Here is a 24,614-nt window from a genome sequence, read left to right on the forward strand (position 1 = left end):
CAGATCGGATCCATTGTCGCCTTCATTTCCCTTTCTTTCAAACCACATTCCTTCACATTCGGATATATCACCTGAGGGTATCGTATCCTTTTTCGCGGCGGCGAAGTGCATACTCATAAGCTGCATGAACGCTAGGAATTGTCTGCGTAAGCTCTTTTTTTTTTTACTCTTGGTGAAACTATCTGTGTACAGGTATCGCCAGTATATGCCCCTTGATAGCTTTGTATAGCTAGTTGGAGTCGCATATTGTCGTCTTGCCTTTTTTTCTCCTTTGCGTCGTTCGCATTGTAGCCTTGCCGCGGCTTGGATCCTCGGTCGAGGCCTTATAAGGCGGGGGGTTTGAGTACTAACTCACTTCTTTTATTTTCATGTTCAAGCTTCTCTATTCCATCGCCGCTTGGGTTTCCAATTATATTCTTGAAATCATGGTAAGGAAATACCTACTACCCCCCATATGAAATTTTCTATGGATACTAACGGATTTTATTTCTTAACAGGCTCAAATACTCCGCCAAATCGTCGCCGGTCCTCGAATAAAACACCCCGAGACCGGTCTCGACCTCGTCTACGTCACCGATAACAGTACGTTAAATTATGGCGCCAAATTTAAAAGCTCATATAATACTCTCCACCAGTTTTTCGATACCCTATACTAACTTGAGGTTTATTATAATATAGTCATCGCAATGTCCATGCCCGCCGCCTCCGGTCCAAAACTCTACTACCGCAATCCTCTCCACAAAGTCGTTGAATTCCTCGAAAAGGAACACGGTTCTAACTGGGCGGTCTGGGAGTTCCGCGCTGAGGGCACAGGATACGATGATTCCGCTTTTCACAATCGAGTATTCCACTCCCCCTGGCCTGATCACCATCCTCCACCATTCGCATTAATCCCAAACATCATGGCATCGATGAGAAACCATCTCAAACAATCACCTGAAAAAGTCGCAGTGGTCCATTGTAAAGCTGGAAAAGGGAGGACGGGAACTGTTACTTGTTCTTATTTAATCTCCGAAGAAGGGTGGTCGAAAGAAGATGCGTTGGAACGGTTTACGAAGAAACGTATGCGCCCTCAATTTGGCGCCGGAGTGTCCATTCCATCTCAACTGCGTTATGTCGATTACGTCTCACGATGGGTATCCGAGTATTCAAAGATATATGTGGAAAGGTCCGTGGAGATTCCAGAGGTACATATATGGGGACTTCGCGAGAACGTGAAGATTGCGATATTGGGGTATGTTGATGAGGGAAAGACCATCAAGAATTTCCATAGCTTTACGAAGGATGAGAAGTTATTGGTCGATGCGGACGAGGAGAAGAATAGTCAGATGGTTATCTATAAACCGAAAAATAGGGTTGTATTGCCGACGAACGATGTTTGCATTGACCTTGAGAAGAGGACTAGAGCTGCTGCTGGGTGGACTTTTGTAAGACCCTCGTTTTCATCTTTTAATTATCCGTTATTTTCATGCTAACAAGAAATCGTTTAAATCAGGTCTCCGCTCTAGCACACTGCTGGTGGAACTGCTACTTCGAAGGCGGTGGTGCCGGTACAAACTCCGGCGTCTTCACCCAAGAATGGGATAAAATGGACGGTCTAAAGGGCACCCTCAAAAAGGGTATCCGCATCTTCGACAAAATCCAAATCATCTGGAAAGTAGTCGAAGACCTAGAATCGCACACAATCGGAGAACCCGCTCCGGGAGAACCAGTTCAAGGAACCCATAAGGCATCGGAAAACCGTGGCGAAACAACACAGATGGATCCATTGAGCAATAGAGATCTAGGTCTTAGACCTGCTAATGTTGATGATGATGCTTCTTCATCTTCGGCGGGTGGTCTATTATCTGCTTCGAAACCGGGGAGTTTGACAAATAGTATGGAGAATTTGGTGTTAAAGGATAAAGAAGATGCCGAGAGGGAGTACAGAGGCGGCGATGATGATGGGTCTGAAGGAACGGACACGGATTCTTTGAGACCTAGTGATTCTGTTTCTGTTACTGCTGCGAAACCGGGATCGACTAGTACTACGGGGGTGAATAGGTCTTTGGCAAGAGGCGAAGATTCTATATCATCGCCTTCTACAACAAACTGGACAACTAGCGATTCTTCGATCAGTACAACAGCGCATCATGAACCTATGAATGTCAACGCTCAACAAACACTACCCTTAGAAAACGGGCAAGACCAGCAGACAGTACAATCAGGCCATAGAACCCACCCTTCAAACTCAAGCGTACCGACAATAACCACCACTCCTCCACCACAAACACAAGTTGATCAATCACTTCAAGAAGAAAGTACGCCAAAACAAGGGGTAATAGCTGCAAGTTCCGATCCAGGTCCTTCTGTTGAGGGACCTCTAAAGGAAGTCATCACGGGTGATCCCGACGCTCCGAGGGTAATAACAGCATCTACTGGTCACGGGGAGATATTAGTCTCTACGGAACCTGAAGGGGATGCAAAACTTGGACACAAGGTTGGAAGACTGGTACAAGCTGATCCGAAGGAAATGGCAAACTGATTTCATTTTTCCACTTTTCATTTTTTTTTTTTTTTTTTGCGTCTTCTTTTCTTCTTCTTTTTTTGGCGGGGATACATAGCGTGTAGATGTCGACCCACAGTCCACTTTTTTTCTTATATTGTTTTTGGTGATGGTGGTTTGAGAGGTTGCATTAACATTAGAATGGAGCGTGTGTGTGAAGATTGAGCGCGCGGTGCATATGTTACCTAGGGGGCGTTCTGTCTGGGTTCGTCGTACAATAGTGAAGCACTCTACTTGCTTTTGAATTCGCTTTTTTTTTTTTTTTTTCCTTTTCTCCCAATGATATTGGCATTGCAATCTTGATAGTACGGTTTAATCCTAAATCTCTATACAAACTAATAGTCATCTTTGTCTCGTCGTCGGTTCCTCGACTGTATCCATCTATGACCTTACAATCATCCATATCTACCTTTTGATAATACCTATTTATATACCCATGTGCATACGCCCATATGTAGACAACAACTTTGCAAGTGTCTAAGTACCGGTTCGTATGTAAGGAAAACATCTTCATAAGGTATATGCTGACCTATAGGTATCCGCCTTTAGTGTATAGTAAATACGAGGCTACAGTTTATCGTTTGGCACACTCTGTAGTGTTCCCGTTCAATTAAAAAGTAATATTCGCTATCCAAAATAACAAGTTGAAAGAAGAAGGAAAGAAGGAAACACTTTAGCAAGCCAAAAATGGGTACTATCATACTTTGTCAGAAACCCTAAAAAAAGAAAATTTTGCCTACTAACCCCCTCAAGAAAGAAAAAAAAGAGGAAAAGAAATTCTTCCATGCATGCCATTTGCAAAGGGGCTGTTATGCAAGCATCATGTCAACCAATTAAAAACAAAGAATCAAAAAGACGGGGAATTGAAAACGAAGACGAAGAAAAACAGCCCAAGAATACCCAACGGAAAACCAAAGCAAAAAACAACAGCTGGGTCCAATAGAAAAAAAGCGGATGGAAGAGGAACCAAGCTTTTACTAACATCGCCATTTTCGTGGTGAGGATCACGTCAGAACCTGTACCATACTCCGTCTCATTTGCATCGTATCATCGTATTCGCCCTCACCTATAACTAAGGCCGCACAGCTCCCACCCCGGCAGACTTGGCAACCTTAAACTTGCTGCTCAATTATTTCGTGCAAAGTAGTAAGTCAAAAGGTTCTTTTGACCCTCAGTCAACCCTTCCAGACAATCTTTCCATAGCCTTGCCTCTCCTTCCTCAACATCTCCGTTCTTAACAAATCCCTTTCTCACTCCAACGCAAACCTCAACAACAGCTCTCCTGACCTCTGGATCCTCGTCTTCCATGTATCTCTTCGCAATTGCACCGATTGCATTCCACTGGCTTTCAAGGTCCTCCTCATCACTTTCTTTGACAAATGCTGCCAAGGTCTTCAGGGCGAGGACGTTGGACCCTACTTTCTTTTTGCCAATCCCTCCAGCGCCTGCACCGGCATCCGGTGTCGTCATCATCAAAAAACTCGTAATAGTTGGTAAAGCGATTCCGGAGTCTGCGACGCTCTTGACATAATCCTCAACTGTGTCATCGATATTGGTGCTGACAGGACTTTGAGTTGGGTATTCCCCTCTAAGCTTGAATGCAACTGGCAAAACGCTGTGCTCTCGTCCTGTGAAGTACGGCGTGGCTTTATTCATCAAAAGTCGGAGTAGTTGAATTCCTTGGGTACGCACATCGGCAAGCGCTTCAGGGGTTTTGGTGGAGCCCCCAGTAAAGGGTTCGCCTAAGAAATCGAGAAGGGAGTCGAGCATTTCCTCGAAGGTTTGCCCGCCGGCCCAAAAATCGATCGCGTCTTTATTCTCTTGTTGCTCGCGCTTGGCTGGGTTGTCTCTGACGATAGCGCACAATCTCCGAAGGCCATGGGAATCGATATCTCCGTCCTTCAATTTACGCAGATAGTTCTGGAGGCTTTGAAGTTGTTGTTCAGGCGTTTTGCCGGCTGTTGTGGAGGCACCAAAGTCTAAGTTTAGATTGTTAGTTATCTTTTAGTCTTCTGTAAACTGAAGGAAAAACCATACTTTTCAGCCTCGGACGCACGCTATTTGTAATGTTAGCAAGTGGTTCCGGGGACCTTGGCACGTTAACACCGGACTTTGATGGTGTGGGGTCCTGGTAGACTTGAATCAAATCTTTGTCCCTGTTACTTGCGGAACTGGTTCCATTCGTAGTAGTCTTCTTGGTTGTTGATAAGAAATCTGGGATATCAAGACTTCCGCTGGAAGATTTTCTAGTGTCTGTGGCGGTAGGTATAGTCGAAGGCGCAGCGGAAGGAACGATGTTAAGATTGGCGAGAGCACTCATTGGATTGATCATAGTTAATTCCTCGTCCTCGGTTATGAAGTCGGTTTTATGAGAAACATCCGGGATATCGATACCACGGTTAGGCCGAGGTGGAGGCGGCATTTCATTGACAGAGGGTATTATCCCTAGGACCTTTTCAACGCGCGCAACTTCTTCTTCAATCTTCGAAGCACCTTCGCTTTCATCCTTCATTCCCCAAGCCTTCTTGAGATCCCGTTGTATAGCAGGGTCAAAAGTCGCAAGAATCCGGTCGAAGATTGTAGGGTTCCTCTTTTGGATATTCTTAAGAATGTTCGCTAGAGGAGCAAAGTTTGGCTGTTTGGTAGATGGGACCATTGGGACCAGCCTATTAATAAAAAGCTTGTAGGTGTCTAGTTGGTCAATATAATCATTAGGCTTGACCTTATCGCCACCAGCTAGTGTGTTCATCCATTCGAGAGCCCCGTGTAGGATACGTTTCCGCTGGACAGATGTAAAAGACATGGCGCCAGGGAGCATTTTCCGTGACATAGCACCGCCGGATCCCATACTCGTGATAACTTTTAACAAAAGCTCCGCAGATTCGGCTGGTGTAAGGAGTTCTTTCAGGGATGCAAGGCTTTTTGTTGGGTATGGCCGTGGATGCTCAGTTTCGTCAACCTCGTTGAGGAGCAGCACACGAGGGACTATTTGGTCGTAGCCAACGAATTTAACGAGCTCAGGAAGAACCTCGGGCGCAAGAACGCTTTCGACGACTTCGGTATGGGGATCATTCAAAAGTTTTTGAAGAGCCGGGGCGAGCTGATCGCTAGGGGGTACTGGTGGCCTCTTCTCATAATTCGGCGGTGTTCTGCCAGCTAGTGCACAGCCTAGGACGACTATTCCTTCCAAACGTATTTTATGGTCTGCATGAGCTAGTTGCTCTAAGATTGTTAGTTTTCGAGAGCTAAGGGGGCTTGCTCGAACTGTTGTTCGGGCTGCTCTTGTTGAACCCGGTGGCGAGGTGGTTGATGATTTTTTATAGCTTGATGTAGAAGGTGAGAAACCAGACCGGGCTGACGAGGAAGGGCTCATTGCTCGATTGCCGTTCATTCTTTCCAACGTTCTTTCGATAGCATTAGCAGAATCTCCATTACTACTTGATGACGCTGGCCTCTTTGCTTCGTCAACGCGAACTGAGAGCTGCGATTTAGGTCGCATAGGACGACTAGGGCGGACGGGGGCGGAAGATATACCGGACTTTTCTGGTGCAGTTTGTGCAGAGGAGGATGAGCCAGCGCTTAGAGGTCCGGAGAGGGAGTGAGCAGGCTCAAGCTTTGGTGCTTGTTTTGCTTGTGCGGCGGCGGCGGCCTCTTTCCGGCGCGCAGCGATTTGCTCCTTGATTGAAAGTCGAGTTGTAGTAGGTGCACCAGCGCGGGCAGCTGCTGGCCGAGACGAAGGACCAGCATTGGAACTTGGACCAGCACTGGTGCCGGAGCTGCCATTCGGGTTATCCTTGTCAAGCAATTTGCGGGTGTTTGCATCTTGAGCTTCCAAAATACTGTCTTCGTCTTAGTAGAGTTCAAAGGAGATAAATACTAGAAGTATGAACTTACACGGTGGCACGATCAGGGAAAAGGTCGAAGTAGGTCCAGAAAGCCGCACGTCCACCTTCTCTGACGGCCGGGTTCGAATCCACCAATACCTTCTTCAACCCGTCTTCGAGTTTTTTGATACCGTCTCCATGGTCAAGTATATACTTTTCATGGGCATGTGCTTCAACCAGAGCCCTAAACCATGATGTCGCATATAATCTAGGCTGAATATTCTTGTCTGTGCAGGCACCATATAAGTAATTCGGAATCTTATGATGGTAGGAAGTCTTTGCGAATATGATAGCGCAGGTGACATTTGCGGCTTCTGCAGTGATTTTCTTCGTACCGCCACACAATTTGATCATGGTTGGCAAAATTATATCGATAGTCGGGTCCATTCCATGCCCCAGAACTAGAAATAGGTCTTTGACGCACTGGCAGCCCTTCGTTGAGACGGTTGTTCGGAGTGATTTAACTACGTTGACAAGTCCATCACACAGTGTCTTTATGCCAGCCGAAAATATGGCGGGATGGTCGGTAGGAGCATTCCCCCGTAAGAGTTCTCGGATTCTTGTAACGTGTCGCTCTCGTGCAGCCCAGTTTTGTTCCGACTCTTTGCCCGAGAGGTCCGCTAGCATACCATTTAGCTCGTTTTCAAGTTCCCGGCCAGTGTTGGCGTATGCTGGCTTCATCTCATCCATATCAACGCCTGCAAGAGAGCTGAGGTAGGTGCTTTTGGCGGCCGGCCGTGCTGGTTTCTCATCCTTAGCCTTATCCTTCTCATTTTTAACAGAACCTCTCATATCCGGGCCGCTAATGTTTTCGATAACGTATGTCGCAATGGTTTTGCGAACTTGGTGCTCTGTAATCGACTTCTGTAAATCGGCTTTTGCTGGACCCGAGGCGGACCTAAAGTTCGGGAAGGTTAGTCCGATTGAGACGATGTCATGAATTTAGGGTTGAGAAACGTGGACCGCACGCCCGCCAGAGGCAAACTCACTTAAACAAATCCACAACCACGTGCTTCGCTTTTTCTCTTACTCCATCACTTGCATCCTCGAGCAACCTCACCAGCAGACTAGTATATGGCTTGATTGAGAGCTGCCCGCCGTACAGAGCATGTACTCTAACCAACCATTCCAAACTAGACTCCTTAAGTCTAGAATTCTTGCTAGTTAGGCCGTTTTCACGGATGGCCCTCTCCGTCTCGACGGGTGCAACAGTCCATATATCAACAACCGGGGAGAGTGCCATTTCCCGAATACGCTCTTTCGCATCACCCATTTTGTCTAGGAGAAGCGGGAGGAGGTCGATAGACAAACGTTTCAGGAGGGTGGCATCGTTGGCCCGGCACCGTTTAACTAAGTATCCAAGGCAGCTGAGGGAGTGTTGGAATAGAGTCATATTGGACGCCTGGGACATGCCGATGCGAACGGCGGAAAAGGTGGGTTCGGTGGCATCCGCATCGATGCCATAGTGCTTGATCTTCTGTTTTGCTTGAACAAGTTGGTCGACTTTGAGAGCGTCGTCTATAAGGGGTCACCGAGAATGGAATCAGTAAAAGGTTTCAATCGAAGGCTGGTCCGAGGTCCGGTTGGTCGCGTACCTCTGTTGGAACGGATGAGAGTAAGAAGCGCATTCGCTTCATCCTCGCCGAGGTTTTCACCCATGATGACTGATATCAGCTGCTACCACTACGTGATAAGCAGTGGGAAGTCGGGGCGACTGTCGTCGTCGAGTTTTGGCGGCCTAAGGATAGATTTTTGGTGTCCGAAGGGAGGAAATAGGGAATGGTGGGATCAGGAGATGATGTCGATGAGGAGTGGAGGAGGTAAAATTAAGGTGCGAGTCGATTGGATAGAGTGCTTGCAGAGATATGCGGGCTAAAGCGAGGTCCAGTAGCCAGGGTCAATGCAATGCGCGATAAAATGATATAAACACCATCCTTGTCTGTAATGAAACATTTACTCACAATAGAATCGAATTCAACAAAATGAAGCTAAATATGGAACCTTAGCAGTCCAGATATAGTAATTCGGATTGAAGCTGCGAAGATGAAGAGCACCTATGGTGATGAGAAAGAAGTCGGAGGTTGGAACGTTAACAAAGCCGTTTGGAGCGTTCTGGGCTGTGTCTTTGTCGTTATGCCGCATCTTTGTGTACACATAAACAGTGCCGCCCTGTTGCTATCGCCACGGATGGTAATGGCAACCAACACATTGACGACGCCCACAACACAAAAAAACCTCACCCAACGCTTCACCGGCGTTGGGTGGAAGATAGTCGCATGTTTATAGCCCTAAAAGAATCGTTTAGTCTCGTGACCACTCTCAACGTCGTTTTAAGCTCGGATCCATTCCAATTGCACTAGACTATGGTGCTAGTACTATCTATGTCTTCTTTAGCTGCTATCAGGACCCCGAGTATTCGCAATGACAGATACATCGGAGTTTTCGATACACTTTGTGACGCTGGGAATGTTCATTATTGACCAGATACACTTCCCTGCTTCTGGACGAGTCGTGGACAATATCATTGGCGGTGCTGGCACCTTCGGTATCATCGGCGCTCGTCTTTTCTCTCCACCGCCTGAACTGTCTAGAACCCTTGGCTGGATCGTAGACGTGGGTAACGACTTTCCAGATGACATTAAGCATGAGCTTCAGCGGTGGGGCACCAGCCTGATTTTACGGGAGACACCAGAACGAAAAACCACTAGAGGTACTTACAAAATTTAGCAATTATCTCTTAAGTTATGACCTATAGCTGATTGTCTTTTAGGTTGGAACTCATATGGTCCCGCCGATTTCCGTTCATTCGAGTATCTTACACCAAAGCTGCGTTTGACACCCAATGATTTTGCCAATACCCCATTGATAAACTCTCTTTCCTTTCATTTGATTTGCTCGTCGGATCGGTGTCGGGATATTATCAATACGCTTTCATCTCTAAGGAGCTCCCCGAAAGAACCAGTTCTGATCTGGGAACCGGTTCCGAATCTCTGTACACCTGAAGAACTTCCTTCCTGCCTCGAAGTGCTAAAGCTGGTATCGGTTGTTTCACCAAATGCTGCAGAACTTGGAGGGTTTTACGGGCTATCAGAGTCTGAGGCAGAGAAGAGGCTTTCTATTGAGACAAATGCCGAGAAGTGGTATGTCTCAGGCATTGGGTTAGGGAGAAATGGCCCTATCATCGTTAGAGCTGGAAAAGACGGTTGTTATATTAGACACAGCGAAGGGGGCAAATGGTTACCTGCATACTTTGACGAAGAACACAATTCGCGGGTTGTAGATCCAACTGGGGGAGGAAATTGTTTTGTAAGGGTCCATAATCCCTTACTTATCCTAATGACTACGACAGCTAATTAAGGAGTACCTTAGATTGGTGGCCTAGCAATAGGTTTAGTTAGAACTAGGGATATTATTCTCGCTGCAGCGTATGCTACTGTGGCAGCTTCATTTGCCATTGAGCAAATTGGTATGCCAGTGTTATCACAAATTGGCAAAACAGAGCTTTGGAACGGAGTAGAGGCAAAGGAAAGGCTAAAAGCGTATCTGCAGAGAATAGAAGTAGAAGAGGGTACCCCATAGCTATTTTTTTGCCTCAAGAGTCTAACTTTCTATGCCCTTGGTTTTCAGATTCAGGATACTCACTATAAATTATCAACTGCAGCCTCTAGAAGGTACTTTCGGAAGCTAGCTGGAAGTTCTAGACGCCACCGCAACTTATTTAGTCTCTAAGTTTCCCGGAGCCGAACTTTGAGATTCTTGTATAAAAATTAAACCTGACCTCTTGATTTCCATTAACGTTTTTTTCTAACCTCTTACACTTCAGCCTAAAGACCAACAGTGCACGATATAGAGAAATTTAAAGGAATTCGAACTAAATATATGGGATAATGTATAAGTACAGCCTTAGCTGTCTACTCGCTACCAAATAAATACAAATCGGCAGGACTCCGGCTCGACGTTTGCCCATATCATCTTATAGTCGAATACCTGAATAATGCTTCTGATAAAAGTGAATACCTAATTAACGATAATTGGAATATGCAGGCCCACCTTTAAATTTGCGATTGGCAAGGAACGTAGCATTCAAGACGCGGCGTCCGGACTACATGTAGCGACATGCATATGAGATATCTTATACACCCCTCATAAGGGTGGACTCCCAGCTGCAGTACTGACGAATAATAACGATTCTGGATCTAGCTTATTTCTATGGGCAACATGAGCAAGACTTTTAGCTTAGGCTAGGGACCTCTACCATGGAGTCCTTAGAAATACTCCTTTGCACCTTGGAGCGTGTGATGATATGTGGCTCCTCGATACAACCCTAAACTGAGTATTTTTCAACTTATTTACTGGTGCTCGCCCGTCAGGTCGAAAAGAATTGGAGGAGTCGTAATATATATACCATAATACTCCTCGTGTGCCCCAAAATTAGCCCCCAAGATTAGCCTCGAGACCAGGCGCAGCCCACGTGTACAGTTTCTAAATTCTACACATGGCATGCATGCAGAAGCTACAAGCTACAAAATATATTTAAAATATGAGCTGTATATATCGATGTAAATATAAGTATCCACATAGATGAAAATAGGAGGTCGGTGAATCCCTAGTCACCACATTAGAATATATTAATAGCCATCGCGAAAGTGAAAATAATAACAGGTATTGACAAGTTGGACCGAAAAGATATCGATAGCAACTATAGACCCAGTATGTTGCTATGAATAAGGTCAGTGTCGGTGAAAGGGCTGAGCATCGATTGAGTCTCTAAAGCAAAATTTAAAAGAGTACTGGCCACAACATAGGGTAGTTTGAAAATTTATGTTACCTATTATACTACTTATTTTTCCACTATTCAAACAAATTACCTAGATAATTAGCCGGTATATATACCTGATTTATTGGTCTGATTTGAACGCTTTAGCGACGGGCAGCTTATATCATGCCAGAGGGTGGACCTGTATCGTGGTAGAGCTGCAGCCCTATGCGGCCCTAGACCTTAAACTTTTGAGAAATCTTAAAGCCCTTCATAGAATTTATATTTAGAGTTGTCTGGGTGGGGCGGGGTAGATGCGGGGAGCTACGCCCAGAATTCAATGAGCACCACAATTCTATGTAACTTTTGTATATTTGAATGCTCACAATATTCTAAATACTACTTAATTAATGATTCAAACCTTGCCGCACCGGACAGGCGAAGCTTATATCTAATATATAGAAAGTAGCGCAAATTTAGGTTTCAGGCGCGTATATCGGAGCCTGAATGCTTATAGATAGAGGTCTTGCGTGCGGATATTAAAGCAATCAGCTAAAAAAGAAAATAAAAGCTGGAAAAATGACAGATGGCCCAAAAAACCGGGAAGTACAGACTTACCCCGTCGACTACCCACCAAAGCTCTGGGAGTGCCATATCCAGGATCTTTAGCCCTGGGAGTTTTGCTATATTGGCAACGGTCGTCGTACATGTATCGCAAGCCTTGACACCCCGCCATTTTTATTCCTGATTGCCAGCGAATGCATATCACTGGCCTTATTTTACTATAAATATCTGTCTGTGATACTTTGTAGAGGTGGGAGAAGAGTCCGAGCTTCTGGACAATTCTCTTCAATCATACTAGTGGCACAAGCCAACCACGCCACAATGCTCGCCTTGATTAAGCATCTTCAGTTTTTAGAGCGTAGGTTGATCTTGGGCTCTTGTCTTATCTAGCAAAGTAAACTGGGCGTGAAGATTATCCGTGACCCTTCTTATGTTAGGGGAGGTGTACCAAGTTATAAAGTAAGACTGTAATGTAACTACCCAGAAGAGCGTGCACGTGCACGGTATGCTGGCGTCTGGCGTCGAGACTGAGGCGAGCTCCGAGTATGTATATAAACTGAGGCAACATTCGTCTTTGAGACTCGAGATGGCCTGGTCTCGTTGGTACCAGACAACACGAAGTACACTTCGAGTGGAGAAGGCCTAAATTCAGACCATCAGAATAGGTTGCCGCAGTTCAACTTACCTCTATCCCAACGCGTACGCAGGCCGTTAGCATATAATCGCTACGTAACTCTCGAACGCTCTCATTTTAGCAAAGTGTTACGTACTCTACCAAGTGAGTAGTCTCGGGGCTAGCCAAGTGAGTAGTAGTTTCGCGGTAGCAATTGTTTTGTTTCTGAATTTCGCACCTCCTCGCGGCTCCGTGAGCTAGCTCAAGATCGTAAATAGTAGATGATATGTGTTGCGCCCGTTGCATTTCGCAAGAGACGTTTTGGGCCACGAGACCTTTTTAGGCTTAGCTTAGTTTGGCCTTGAACGAAGGCTGACGTAAAAACCGACGGGGCTGTGGGTAGTAGAAGTGGGCTTGGTGCTGAGAATTCCGAAGTGGACTTTGGTCATAAGCTTTCTTGAGGCACTCTAGAACCGTGGGGTCAAACGGTCACCCATGCCTCTGATTTATGATATACTGCTGGTAATAATAATGCGTGCTGCATACGCACCAAATGTCTCATCGACGAACATTGCATGAAGGAACAGACGTGGCGAGCAAACAGGCTGCCGGCCCAAAACAAACAAACGATCAAAAGCTGCTTCATGATCAGTACCCCGTACCTGGTTGACTCTGGCTTATTCTAGTTCAAATCCTGAACTTGAGTGTCCTTTGCGAGATATTCAACCCTACGCACCTTGAAACCACATCGGTTCGAAATTAATTCTTGAAATTTCCCCGAAAGACTAAGCAGCTGAAGAAGCTTTTGCCTCAAAGCTTTTGCAAATTTGGCCTCTTTGATTGTAACGAGAAGGATCGTGTACACGCGTGGCTTTCCGTGCCACAATCTACGGGCTCGAACGTTCAACGTTCCGGATGTAGGTGCCCCGCGACCCCGGCTACTCAGTTCTATTCGTGCCTGAAGTTGTTGGACCTGCGTTATAAACGCAGTGTACCCCTTCCCATCGCATATTCGATTTGAATTCGTGGTACTTCGGCTACATCTAGAACTGTGTATACTTTTACCTAGCCCTCTACCTAACCACCTAGTATTCTAGCAAACCTATATCTCTACCTTCATACCTTTTCTCAGCTCTGATCATGTCGGCCGAAAACTCTCCACTTTTAGCTGGTAACTCAGAAGGAAGAAGAGCCTCCGCCTTTCTGCCTCCAGAGGACGCCTTTTTCCTTACTAAAGAAAATAAGTCGGCTGACATAAATTTGACTCCATCGGAGCCATCCTATTTACCCTGTGGGATCACGCAATATGGCTCGGAAACCTTCATTAATGAATATGACAAGATTCCCTTACAAACTCGTCAGGAATATGTTAATAAAATTATCGGTATTATGTCGACATGGAATAGTACAAGTGAGCAGCCAAGGCCACTCATATTTCGGCTTCAGGAGTCAGGAGATATTACCTTGCAAGAGTCGCTCATTGATGTGTCTGGTGAGAATGCTCCTAATGAAAAGGAGAAATTACTCGATCAATACGACCTTCACTTCTGGATCCCGGAATCGTGCCTTGTCGGAATAAATGATAAAGAGAAAACCTTCCGCCGAGAGTTCTTTGCTGTTGGCTGCCTGATTTATCAGATACTCAAGGGGGAGACGGTCTGGCAAGGTTTTTTGGGCCCCCAAGCACAGATATTATTTGAGAAGGGCGTATATCCATCCGATATGAAGGAGCTTTCTCATTGGAGAGGGATTCTATCATATTGGAGCTGGGAGTATGTGGCTGAAGTCAACAAAAGTAAGTCGTCTGGTCCTTCTTTCTTTGGTACCAACGGATAACTCTGACACTATTAAACTTCTGTAGAGCTCAAAATAAAGCAGGGCTTGAAAGTTGCTAAGAACATTGCTATTGGCGGTATCGCAGTAGGAGGGACCATTGCTTTGACAGCAATCCTCTCCCCACTCATACTTCCAGTTCTTGGATTCGGCGGTGCAGGTGTAGGTGCCGGGAGCATTGCTGCGGGTTGGCAGTCCGCCATCGGGATCGTTGAAGCTGGTTCGATATTTGCTTTGTGTCAGAGTGCTGGAGCTGGAGGGGCCGCGGGCGCTGCCGCTATCACTGCAGTAGCTTTAGGGGGTACTGGAACGGTCGTTGCTGCGGGAGCCGTCGCTGGAGCTTCTGCGGGGATTGAGAATAATGTCCTTAGGGATGAAGATCTATTCGCATTATTCTTGCAGGTTGTTAGGAAGGCATCACAGGATACGGATAAAGATATCGATAAGGAATCTAAATTGTGAGATCTGGGCGTGCGCGAAATTGGGTTTATGGTGGAGTTGAGGCTAGGCCTATGGAGCTCTGGGTGCTTAGGGTTTGCTGATTTATTGCACCAAATTTGTTCTAAGGCAATAGGGTTTAGTTTGGGATCTAGGACGTAGGAAGATTGTATTGTTATATTTGGCTTCTATTGGCGTTAAATCCAATTACTTCAGCTCATGATTATATTGTATACATGTATATTTCTGTCCCAAATATGAGTGGAGTTCAATATTAAACATTAGTCAGATATCTCTAAATATTAGATTCAGATCAGGCGTACTGGTCTCATTTCCCTCCTATGTTCGCGATATATACCTTTTGTTTTCAACCCTACTTAGAAAAATCTGGTAGAGAGCTATTCAAACTTTTCACCAAGGCTTCCATAACATCATCTTTGAATACTCCTTCCATCCATTGCACCACAATTCTCATGCTCCCGTTGACAGTTACGGCGTTTACCGAGAATGCGGGCCCTGGCACGGAGGCGCTCTGGCTGAACAGTGCCTCCTCAATCTTCCATCCCTCAGACTCCTTTGTTGCTGTTTTGCTTCCTTCCCCACCTTCCTTTTCCTGTTTGTTCTCTTGTTCCTTCTCCTGTTCCTTCTTTTTCAGATCTCCAATCTTCCCTGGATCCAAAACTCCCAGATTTGATACCTCAAACGTCAACTCTCTATCTTTGCCAACTTGTCCTTTGAAGAACCCAGCTAAATCCCCGACTAAGGCGATTAGGCCGACTTCAGAGTCTCTGGTAACGGTGCTTTCTTTCTTGAGTTCCGCTGTCAACTTTTTCATCCCGCTAACCTCCCCTTCTAACGACTTAAACTTCGCAATATCCCAGTTTATAGCCCCTACAAAATCCGACATAACAGTATTATCCCATCCAGCGTTCTTTCGATAGCTCATCGGCACACTAACTTTCACATACTTAATCTTCGCAAATTCATCTTTCTCCAAAGTTTTCATGATACTAAACAGCGAATTCGCAACCGCATATGTCAAGAAAGCTGTCAAGCTGACCTTTTTCGCCCGTAAAGTTTTGATCAAACTCTCTAGTACGTAGGGTTCGAATGTCAACACGTCAATTTTCGTCGGGGATAATTTTTCAGGAACCTTTCCGGCAGCCCAAAACGTTTTGTGCATGAAGGATGGTAATATGGACTTTCCGACGAATCCAGCTACTTTGCCCGCGGTTTTAAGACCCATACCGAAATCGAGGACTTCATCCATTGAAGGGAGTAACTTGAGGTCTTTCGGTGGGGTGTAGATGTCCCAGTTGACTTCGGAACCACTAGTCTCGTCAACGCTATTTAAAGCATTGACAAGAGAGTAGTGGAATGCAGCACAAGATAATCCATCTGCAATAGCATGGTGGACACTGAACGCAATTTCATAGTCAATCCTTCCTTCCGAATTCGTTTCCGAATCATGAGCCGTTGGTGTATTATACGAACGTTTCAACACTCCGATTCTCCAGAGCGGTAAGGTAGTAAGATCCTCATTGGCAAATGGAGTATTATGAAGCCTACAAAGTAGATCTTTGTATTCTTTTGCATGACCCGGCGATGTCGATGAAGATTCCCATATTATAAATTTCTCGCTCTTGTTAAAATTGATCGAGGGGAGGCGAATGAATGACGGCGTGCCTGTTGATTCTTCCGAGAGTTGGATACCAACGGAAAGACTTGGATGGGCAGATAAGACGGTGTGTAGAGCACGTATTAAACGGTCTGGAGACAGAGGATTTGGTGAAGAATAGCTTGCAGAGACAATTACGTTGTTATAGAACGAGATTGAGGAACGAATGATATGGAATTTTTCGAGAAGACCTGTCGAGTGCCTGTTAGGATCAAGCGTTGACATTGTGGTATTATGACCTGCCGAGACTTACCGGCTTGGCGCAGGACGGCGGGAGATTCCGCTGCTGGTGACGACGATTCATCCATGGTGGTAGACATGCTTAGATATATCAGTGCTCAGTGCAGTGTGCGGGAGCCTAGTCGAGATTAAGCTTTATTGGGGGCTTTAGAGGATAGGACGAAACCGATATAGTTGGGAGGAATATTAGGATAGTATTAGAAGCCGTATTATTCTATATCGGAGGACAAGTGAACCCGACAATCAAATTGTGAAAAGCAGAATGTGAGAAACCAAAAATGCTAAAACGCTACAGAGTAGAGCCGCCAACCAATGGAAAGAAGACACACAGGAGCAAAGGGAATGGAAGATTGTGCAGCAGTCGTAATGGCAATTTATAGTCGAGAGTATCTGGTTCTTGGACAGTTTCTAGCGTACGCTCGCCGGAATTAAAAAATAGCCTAGGCGACGTTTTATAATGGAGCTTTGTGGAGCTATTTCGCAAGCTGCCTCGTCAACCCCTTGCCATTCCAGACTTGCATCGGACCTGCTCGCCAAAAACGAGTCCAATGCGCAAGGAGCCAGCCACGATGCCCCAAAGGATGCCGAGTACCGTAAAACGCTGCCAAGCTGCCGACCACCAGATATACATATTATAAACTGATACTGATACTTTTCCATAATGACTACCTTAGCCACTTCAAGACGAGGTAACAGAAAACAAAGAAGACAACCACTCCGCCATAAAATATCCATTTATCCTCTTTCGCCCGTCGCTCGATCATACGTATTGTATCTCCGCTTATTCCGAGGGTATTAGCGACGGTGTATAGTCGTTTCTGGGTTTCTTTTAAGGTCATTTTATTTAGCGCCAGCTCTTCTTGGACTGCTCGTCCACGGGCTAAGAACTCGTCCAGTGCGTCATTGGTTCGGCCAAGGAAGTTTTGCTCGTGAAGGGCATGCGATTCCCGATTCAGATTTGAGGATGTGAGAGGTGCTCCAAAGGCTGTGGAGCCTTGTGGTGGTCGGTTAGTCGGTGCAGAGTAAGAGTACGGATTATCGGGTGTAGCGGACGAGTGGCCACGGCGGCCGTAGAGTTCGGTGCGGTTCGTCGCTGTGTCCTATCCACACTGTCAGTTCCAACTCCTTTCCCATACTGTAAAACGGAGCCAATCGAACGTACAGCTTCTTCCTTTTCGCTCCTTAATTTATCAAATTCCATCTTTAACTCGGAGTACTGTATTCGAAAATTCTGAACTCTTTCCTTCGCTTTCTCCTGTTTGGCGGGTATCAATTCCCTCTTAGACATCGCATCGTAGTCGTCTATTGTTCGATTGAAGGATGCCAAAGAGGCAGATATTTGTCCTATTCATACTATGTCAGCATGGTGCCATCTCGAACTCGGCGACTGTGATGCCTACCCTGTTCGGCTGCCGACTTTTGCGAACTGGAGAAGGCATTGATATCGCGTTTTAAGGACTGGCTCTGCTTGAGAGCAGAATTGAATAGGGCGTTCTATTTCATCATCCACAAATTCGTCAGTCGGTTACTCAGAGCCGCTTGGAGTTGAGATGCCTACCATGGTGCAGTGTTAGATCGATGGCGGGGCTTCAGGGGTGAAGCCTTCCAGGTGTAATGGCTGGGATATCGTGAAACTTGGGCCGCGGGTAGAATTTTGGTATATCGCGACTGATTCCGAATATCTAGGAAGGATATATACGCCCTCGCTGTTGGAAGGCTGGTGTTTTGTTAATTCTGACCCGTTTGCGGTTGGGATTTCGTTAAATGGCGAACGTCGGTGGGAAATGTCAACGGTGTTAAGATCGGACATACTTTTTGGCGCCCACCAAAACGCGCCCAACACGGTGGCAATATAACTAACAGCAACTTGACTCCAACTGTCATGGGGCCTACATATCGGCATCTTGGCCTCAAAAAAAAAAAAAAAAGATAAAACATCAAACATAAAAAATACGAAAGGAAGATATTTGACTCATCTAAAGGATAAAGGGGACACAGTAGCAGAATATTGAGACTTGGTGCCAAAAGTTAGGTTTTTGTTTGGGGTTCTGTTCGGCATCGTGATACTAGTGCACCAACGTGCAACGGTAGTCAGCCAACCCAGCTGTCGAGGACATATTTAATTATTAGTTACAGCTATAAGTCAAAATCCCGTTAAAGTATCATATATAAGTAGCCGTAGGCTTGTATCAAATGCTTGTCCAGAAAATCTAGAACTAGTCAACTAGGAAACACATTCTGAATAATAACGTCCGCAATGCATTATAATGATGAAGGCAGAGACGCTAGAAGTTTGACATAATTGTGTAACTAGGCTCCTATTTGATCTCCGGCTCGTTGATAAGATTCCTAAGCATGGTTATATTATATGCTATCAGTTTCTCCAAATTAAAAAAATTCTTGCAATCGTGGAGGAATAAAAAATTGAAATCATAGTTAATAGGCAGGCGCTGTCCCCCCCCTCCCTAGGTTTCATGAGAATCTTCGAAGTGATGGCCAAAATAATTAAATTCGCAGATGGTAAAGTCCAAATGTCCAAAAAAGCATCCAGGTACTCCAATTTCAAAAAGATACACAATCTCAAGACTAACGACCGAAGTATTAAACATCCAATAAAACCTATTCCGCCTGATCTATATGAACAACTAGCTCTCTCGTAAACCAGACTGCCTTGACTCATTTTTCTCGAGGGATGACTACTACTTTAAGCTTTCCTTCCCTCTTCGGAATGAACTGATCTGTCCATCCATCAGTCAGGGTGCTACTCTCATGGAGTCTAAAGGAGTATCTTCTCCAGAGGTTTGCGTATGTGAGGTATAATTCGGCCCATGCTAAGTTCATACCCTGACAACCTCTTGACCCTTTTCCGAATGGTACAAAGGATTGTTCTGGGATTTTATCTTGAATCCATCTTTCGGGTATAAACTTTGTCGGATTCTTGTAGACATTTGGATCGGTTTGCTGTAGGATTGAGGACATGCCAATTATAGTCTGGTTTGCAAAGGATCATGTTAGGCTGTGTGCAACTGAGAAATTGTGGTCGGGACGATAGATGGACATACGTCACCAGGGATAAACTGTCCGCAGACAGTTACACCTTCCTTAGGAACAACTCTAGGTAAGCGACCAGGAACACCAGGTGGGGTTCTCAATGTTTCCTTGATGAATGCGGTAAGGTATGGTAGTTGGACAGCACGCTTGTAAGTGATAGGTTCAGCGTCCGGATCGGGGAACTCCGCGATTAACTCTGCGTAGAGCTTTTCTTGGAATTTGGGTTCTTTGCAGGCTTCGTAAATTCCATTAGACAGTGCCGCCGCTGTTGTTTCAGAACCAGCCGCGAGGAACCCTATAAAATATCTTTTAATAACTAGTGTTTCTGAAAAAGGAAAGAGCGCAGTACTTACCCCATGCTTCCTCCTTCAAGGCCTTGAGAGATGGAACCTCATAGCCTTTCTCTTGGTTGCCAGAAAGCAATACCTCAAAGACCGTTGTATGGGTATACTTTGCTTTGGCCTTTTCTGGATCCGCAAGGAATGAAACAACTCGGTCTTCGGCTTGCTATCAATATGAAACACCGTCCCGTTAGCATCCCGAATACCAAACAAAGTTTTAATTTGCGTAACACCTCCCTCGTGGCCATTCTGTGTAACATTCCCTGTATGAGACCTTTGGAGTCTGGCTGCTGCGTACACTGGACTTGGCCACACCTTAAGATGGATGATTGAGGGAGGAGATTGAACCTACGTGCTGGAAGTCAATCACGCCTAATACATCCGGTGGCATGATTTTACTGACGAGCGAAAACGGTAGCGCCATAAGCAAGTCTTGGAGTTTCCAAGTCCAACTGTATACCCAAGTCAACCCGATCAAATTATCCATTCCAACAAAAAATGGGTCGTTTTCTCTTTCATTTTCAAGCATTCCTATAGGCTCGCTGTAGGCATACTGCGATATAACATCGACTGTCAAACATCGGAATACACCGTTGATTTCAAACCCTTCTTTCTCTGAACTTTCAACGTTGCGCCCAACACGAGAGATAGCCATATCGACGAATTTGCGGATTTGTGGTTCAAGTTTAAGCACAGCCTGGGTCGAAAAAAGAGGGTCGAGTACCGCACGACGAGCTTTATGGGTTCTAACGTTGCAGTTTCCTAATCCACCTTCCGTTTGTTGAGCAAAACGGTAATGGCCTTGGGACTTGGGGAAGCGATAGTCTTTGCTATAGAGGATATTATAGAAGGATGGGTCGTTGACGTGCACCTCGTTGGGACCGATTCGCACTATAGGGCCGTATTTCTCGTGCCACTCCACTGTTTTGAATCTGCATTTAGCGGTAGATATATTAGCGTACGGGGTTTTTAATGATAGAAGTGAGGCATATGGAATACATAAACTGTCCATCTTGCAAGACATTATAATAGAACTCTACAAGTTGTGTCGCCGCTGCTAGCCTGGGACCTGGGACTCTAGCTAACGGGTGGAAAGGCGAAAGTCGATAAAGGACTCGCAAAATCCAGAATCCTGCCCACCCACCGGCTGCATAATAGGAGAGTGTAAAGATGCTTAACATCTTTAGCCCCGTATTATGAAGCTCGGTACTAGCCGGTACCAAATACTTCAGCTCTCAACAAGATGGCCCTGAACTAGATGGCGAGAACAAATATTAAGGGCGGTAGCTAGGGAAAAGTTAAGATATTAAAGGGGAACGAATGTAGCTCCGGGTATCAATATCGATAAGAGCTCAGGTACTGGTTCCAAAAGGGAAAAGTAGGACCCAAACCCTCGGGGAAGTGGGAACTTTATAGGCTTATAATTAGAGGCAAAAGCCATCCATGAGACCCCAAAATTGTGCAACCCGCACGAAATATCCTAAACCCCGTTGGTCAGCAAGCCCGCCGACAAGGGGGGTTACGATAGCGTCGCGATAGTAGCTGGCTAGCTCCGACCTGCTCCACCTAGGCGGAAGCGAGGTCCAAGTCAGTCCAAAACATTGGAGGGTGCAAGGGTATTGGCAGCACAACGTTGGAAAAATGAGGTAAATGCACGTTTCTGCCAAACTTAATCACAAGTATGGTTGCTGGGACGAAAAAGAAGAACATTCTGCATGGAATGTTATGGTCCCAGCTACAAGATACCCTGCAACAAGGGTTCGAATTTGGTGTGGTGGGTCCTTCCTCTGACGGCTAATTTTTTTGACGCTACGAGTTCGAATCCGCCCTAATATGCAAATGCGACAGAATCGAATGCATGGGGATTTCAACAGCAGGTTATTTCGCAATGTGGAGCTGTTGAATTGAGGGAGAAACCGTTCATTCCGTTTGGAATAATCACATATCCCATGAGCCGGTAGGCTCCAGCTAGCTATGCACGATGAACGCAGTGAAATTGTGGACCATTTCGCCGATATTCAAGGGTGAACGTCGTCTCATGCTAAGCGGGATAAGCTGGAAGCGGGAAAACCTGGCGAGCGCCTGCTCCAAATCGCTAGGATATTCGTGCCAGAAAGATCGAAGGTGAGGGGTTATTGGGTTATGTCAACGTCTTCATTTCCCGTCCTTGCTATTGGACACATAGCAATTTCGATTTTTGTGGCTTGAAGCCGGGGATTCGGGTCGAGACTAGGGTGCGGAATATCGATAGGGAGGCCCAGCCAACCGTTAGCCTTGATAAAATACAACATCCTAATGTGTTGAGCAAAACCCAGGAGGATTCCGATGAGGTTAACGTTACCGTTGAAGCGGACCAATAAAATCAAGTACGATACTATCTGTGAATTATTCGGTGGCCACTTGTTTCTCTTTGCGAATGAGGTTTAAAAGTTGGGTTGGGTCCGGATACTATCTAAGCTAACCCGAAAACACTTGAAACCAACATGCAACAAACCCAGCGCACACTCATCTCATTCATAATATATACATTAAACCAAGAGCAGCCAAGCCTACGATGCTACAAACCTGATCCAACATCCATAGCCACTCGACAAAGTAGCCTGACCCTGTGATAGTGGTGTGGATTCCTAATGTCAGGACGCACATGACTACCAGCTCTCTATAGTACAGGTAGGAGAACCGTTTGGGGGTTTCGTCAAAATCAATACCATTATCCTTTATAGTCAGCGGCTTTGGCGTTTCGGCGCGACAAAGGTTTCTCTTTTGTAGTTGTATTCGTATCATCTTCGCTGATATCAGGCCTAATAGAACAATGATAAACGTTCGTGTCAATAATATAGTCTGGCTTAGGACTATACGACCCCCCGGGCTTCCAAAATAATTTTCCCGGGCGGCAACTCCGAGTATCAAAGGAGTTTGGATTCCTTGTAGTCCACGGCCGCCTGCCCAAACCGCTAGTCGAAGATACTGTCTCATTCGAACTTGGGCACAAAGTAACTCTATCACCCAATTCGATTTTAAGGGGGGGCTGGAGGAACTGTCCTGATGACTACTGACTCTCCCTACCCCGGCCGCTTCTACTTGAAGTATTAGCTGTCAAGCCCAATTTAAGCTATATTATAGTAAGTGTGCTTTAATTACCGTCAACTATTTTGAAAGTTGAAATCTCGAGCTTTGGCTCAAAAGTACAGCCGATCAAAGTTGTCCGCTGCAGGGTTTCGGCAATACGATCCTTGTTGCTTGCTTCTAACAAAGAGTCGGCGTCAATGAATTGGTCTGCTTTCACTCCCTCTTGTGCCGTCGTAGTCGTGCCGGTTCTTTGACTTTGGGACTTCAGTGCGGTGGCATTGTTCTGTCTGTCGCTCGGTGGCTTGTTATGGAAAAAGGTACTAGAAATGTAGCACCCAGAAGCGGACTGAAATCGAAACCCTTTTCTTATATCCAAAGGATCCCTGTACTGGATTTGGAACACAGAGTTGAAGCGAGGCTTGCTATATAATCTATATGGCGTTTTATATCACCCAGTTAGCCATAACGCTTGTGATAAATGTATATGAGGGCAATTTTTCCACAAAGAGCCAGACTCATGAGCTCAACTAATCCAATTGCAAGGGTAGGAATACGAACTCAAGGGGGTATCGCTGCATTTTTTGTACTTCGGCCCTATCTATTAATCCTTCCTGGTTGTTGATATCTTCTTGGAGTTCTTCCTGAAGAACCGTGATATATGCCATTGATATGCCATCTCGGAGTGACACTAAATCGTGATCACCAATACTCGCCGTCTCGCCGCCAGAACGGTGTAGCCCAATCTCATCCCAATAATCCGTTTCATTCTTTAGATTGAGATGATTGTGTGATTTAACTAAGGCGATCTGCCACGGATGCATAACTCCTATACGGTCATGTAGCACAGGTACGAAATAGCCTTGGAGAATTGTTAATATATATTCTAAATTCAGGCGAAGGGTCGATGAAGTTCAACTACCTTTATTGTTATTATCCGTTGATATAAATCCTCCATTCTCTAGATACAGGGATACATATTTCTGGTCGATATAGGTAAGATTTCGAGGTCCTCCTATAGTATTTCGCAACCTAATTCTTGATTCGGCTGATAGGTAGTGCAGGTTTAGGTTACCCCCGAACCCAAATTCGTTCTTGGGGGCAGGGGCGACGGAGGCGACGAGACTTCCGGTGAACAGCACGAAAATCGCGTTGAATATAACGTAATATAATTTTAAACTGTGGATCTAAGGGCTGTTGTTAGTTTATATGTATATAATTGCTAATAACGCTTTAGCGTATTAAATCTGTTTTATTGTTATAGTGAATGGCTTTTGACGACTTACTAGATTTAGAAACGGGTTACATAAATTCATAATAAGTCTCAGACTTATATAAGATATTGAGAATATAACACCTAATAGCCATATGGCGTGAAGTAAAATTCCGCCTATTGATATGCATGCCACAGGCACAATATATCCTATTCTGATAGTTTTCATATCATCGACAATAGCAGCATCTTCTCGGGGGTGAGTCTTCATAGAATATCGACCTTGTACTGTTTCATCTGTTGCAACAGCTATTAAGCAAAAGCCTATCCAAGAGAGCATAAGTAATGCGCAGGCAGCTATAGCAGGTAAGCTCCCTCCTATCTCCCAGAGA

At 45.4% G+C, this 24,614-nt stretch overlaps 8 protein-coding genes across 8 annotated transcripts; 3 read left to right on the forward strand and 5 right to left on the reverse strand.

Annotated features, from left to right (window-relative positions):
• Positions 1-368: 368 nt before the first annotated feature.
• On the forward strand, positions 369-2,524 carry AOL_s00210g51 (uncharacterized protein; the record flags this gene model as incomplete). The annotated part of the gene is made up of 4 exons (XM_011128853.1): positions 369-428; positions 498-582; positions 679-1,427; positions 1,496-2,524. The coding sequence occupies 4 exons, from the start codon at positions 369-371 to the stop codon at positions 2,522-2,524; spliced, it is 1,923 nt and encodes a 640-aa protein (XP_011127155.1).
• A 1,146-nt stretch (positions 2,525-3,670) lies between these two features.
• Positions 3,671-8,088, reverse strand: AOL_s00210g52 (uncharacterized protein; the record flags this gene model as incomplete). The annotated part of the gene is made up of 5 exons (XM_011128854.1): positions 3,671-4,524; positions 4,583-6,384; positions 6,440-7,327; positions 7,419-7,947; positions 8,025-8,088. 5 exons carry the CDS (start codon positions 8,086-8,088, stop codon positions 3,671-3,673), a joined length of 4,137 nt encoding a protein of 1,378 aa, XP_011127156.1.
• Positions 8,089-8,850: 762 nt separating this feature from the next.
• AOL_s00210g53 (uncharacterized protein) lies at positions 8,851-10,008 on the forward strand (the record flags this gene model as incomplete). The annotated part of the gene is made up of 3 exons (XM_011128855.1): positions 8,851-9,139; positions 9,200-9,735; positions 9,799-10,008. 3 exons carry the CDS (start codon positions 8,851-8,853, stop codon positions 10,006-10,008), a joined length of 1,035 nt encoding a protein of 344 aa, XP_011127157.1.
• A 3,494-nt stretch (positions 10,009-13,502) lies between these two features.
• On the forward strand, positions 13,503-14,657 carry AOL_s00210g54 (uncharacterized protein; the record flags this gene model as incomplete). Its single annotated transcript, XM_011128856.1, has 2 exons — positions 13,503-14,157; positions 14,224-14,657. The coding sequence occupies 2 exons, from the start codon at positions 13,503-13,505 to the stop codon at positions 14,655-14,657; spliced, it is 1,089 nt and encodes a 362-aa protein (XP_011127158.1).
• Positions 14,658-15,006: 349 nt separating this feature from the next.
• AOL_s00210g55 (uncharacterized protein) lies at positions 15,007-16,619 on the reverse strand (the record flags this gene model as incomplete). Its single annotated transcript, XM_011128857.1, has 2 exons — positions 15,007-16,502; positions 16,565-16,619. 2 exons carry the CDS (start codon positions 16,617-16,619, stop codon positions 15,007-15,009), a joined length of 1,551 nt encoding a protein of 516 aa, XP_011127159.1.
• A 597-nt stretch (positions 16,620-17,216) lies between these two features.
• Positions 17,217-18,454, reverse strand: AOL_s00210g56 (uncharacterized protein; the record flags this gene model as incomplete). The annotated part of the gene is made up of 4 exons (XM_011128858.1): positions 17,217-17,651; positions 17,714-17,895; positions 17,952-18,045; positions 18,251-18,454. The coding sequence occupies 4 exons, from the start codon at positions 18,452-18,454 to the stop codon at positions 17,217-17,219; spliced, it is 915 nt and encodes a 304-aa protein (XP_011127160.1).
• A 773-nt stretch (positions 18,455-19,227) lies between these two features.
• Positions 19,228-21,124, reverse strand: AOL_s00210g57 (uncharacterized protein; the record flags this gene model as incomplete). The annotated part of the gene is made up of 5 exons (XM_011128859.1): positions 19,228-19,542; positions 19,614-19,897; positions 19,956-20,109; positions 20,296-20,875; positions 20,943-21,124. The coding sequence occupies 5 exons, from the start codon at positions 21,122-21,124 to the stop codon at positions 19,228-19,230; spliced, it is 1,515 nt and encodes a 504-aa protein (XP_011127161.1).
• Positions 21,125-23,076: 1,952 nt separating this feature from the next.
• On the reverse strand, positions 23,077-23,590 carry AOL_s00210g58 (uncharacterized protein; the record flags this gene model as incomplete). The annotated part of the gene is made up of 2 exons (XM_011128860.1): positions 23,077-23,434; positions 23,571-23,590. 2 exons carry the CDS (start codon positions 23,588-23,590, stop codon positions 23,077-23,079), a joined length of 378 nt encoding a protein of 125 aa, XP_011127162.1.
• Positions 23,591-24,614: the final 1,024 nt, after the last annotated feature.

This window comes from Orbilia oligospora, assembly GCF_000225545.1.
Source record: "Orbilia oligospora ATCC 24927 unplaced genomic scaffold scaffold00210, whole genome shotgun sequence".
Classification (NCBI taxonomy): Eukaryota; Fungi; Ascomycota; class Orbiliomycetes; order Orbiliales; family Orbiliaceae; genus Orbilia; species Orbilia oligospora.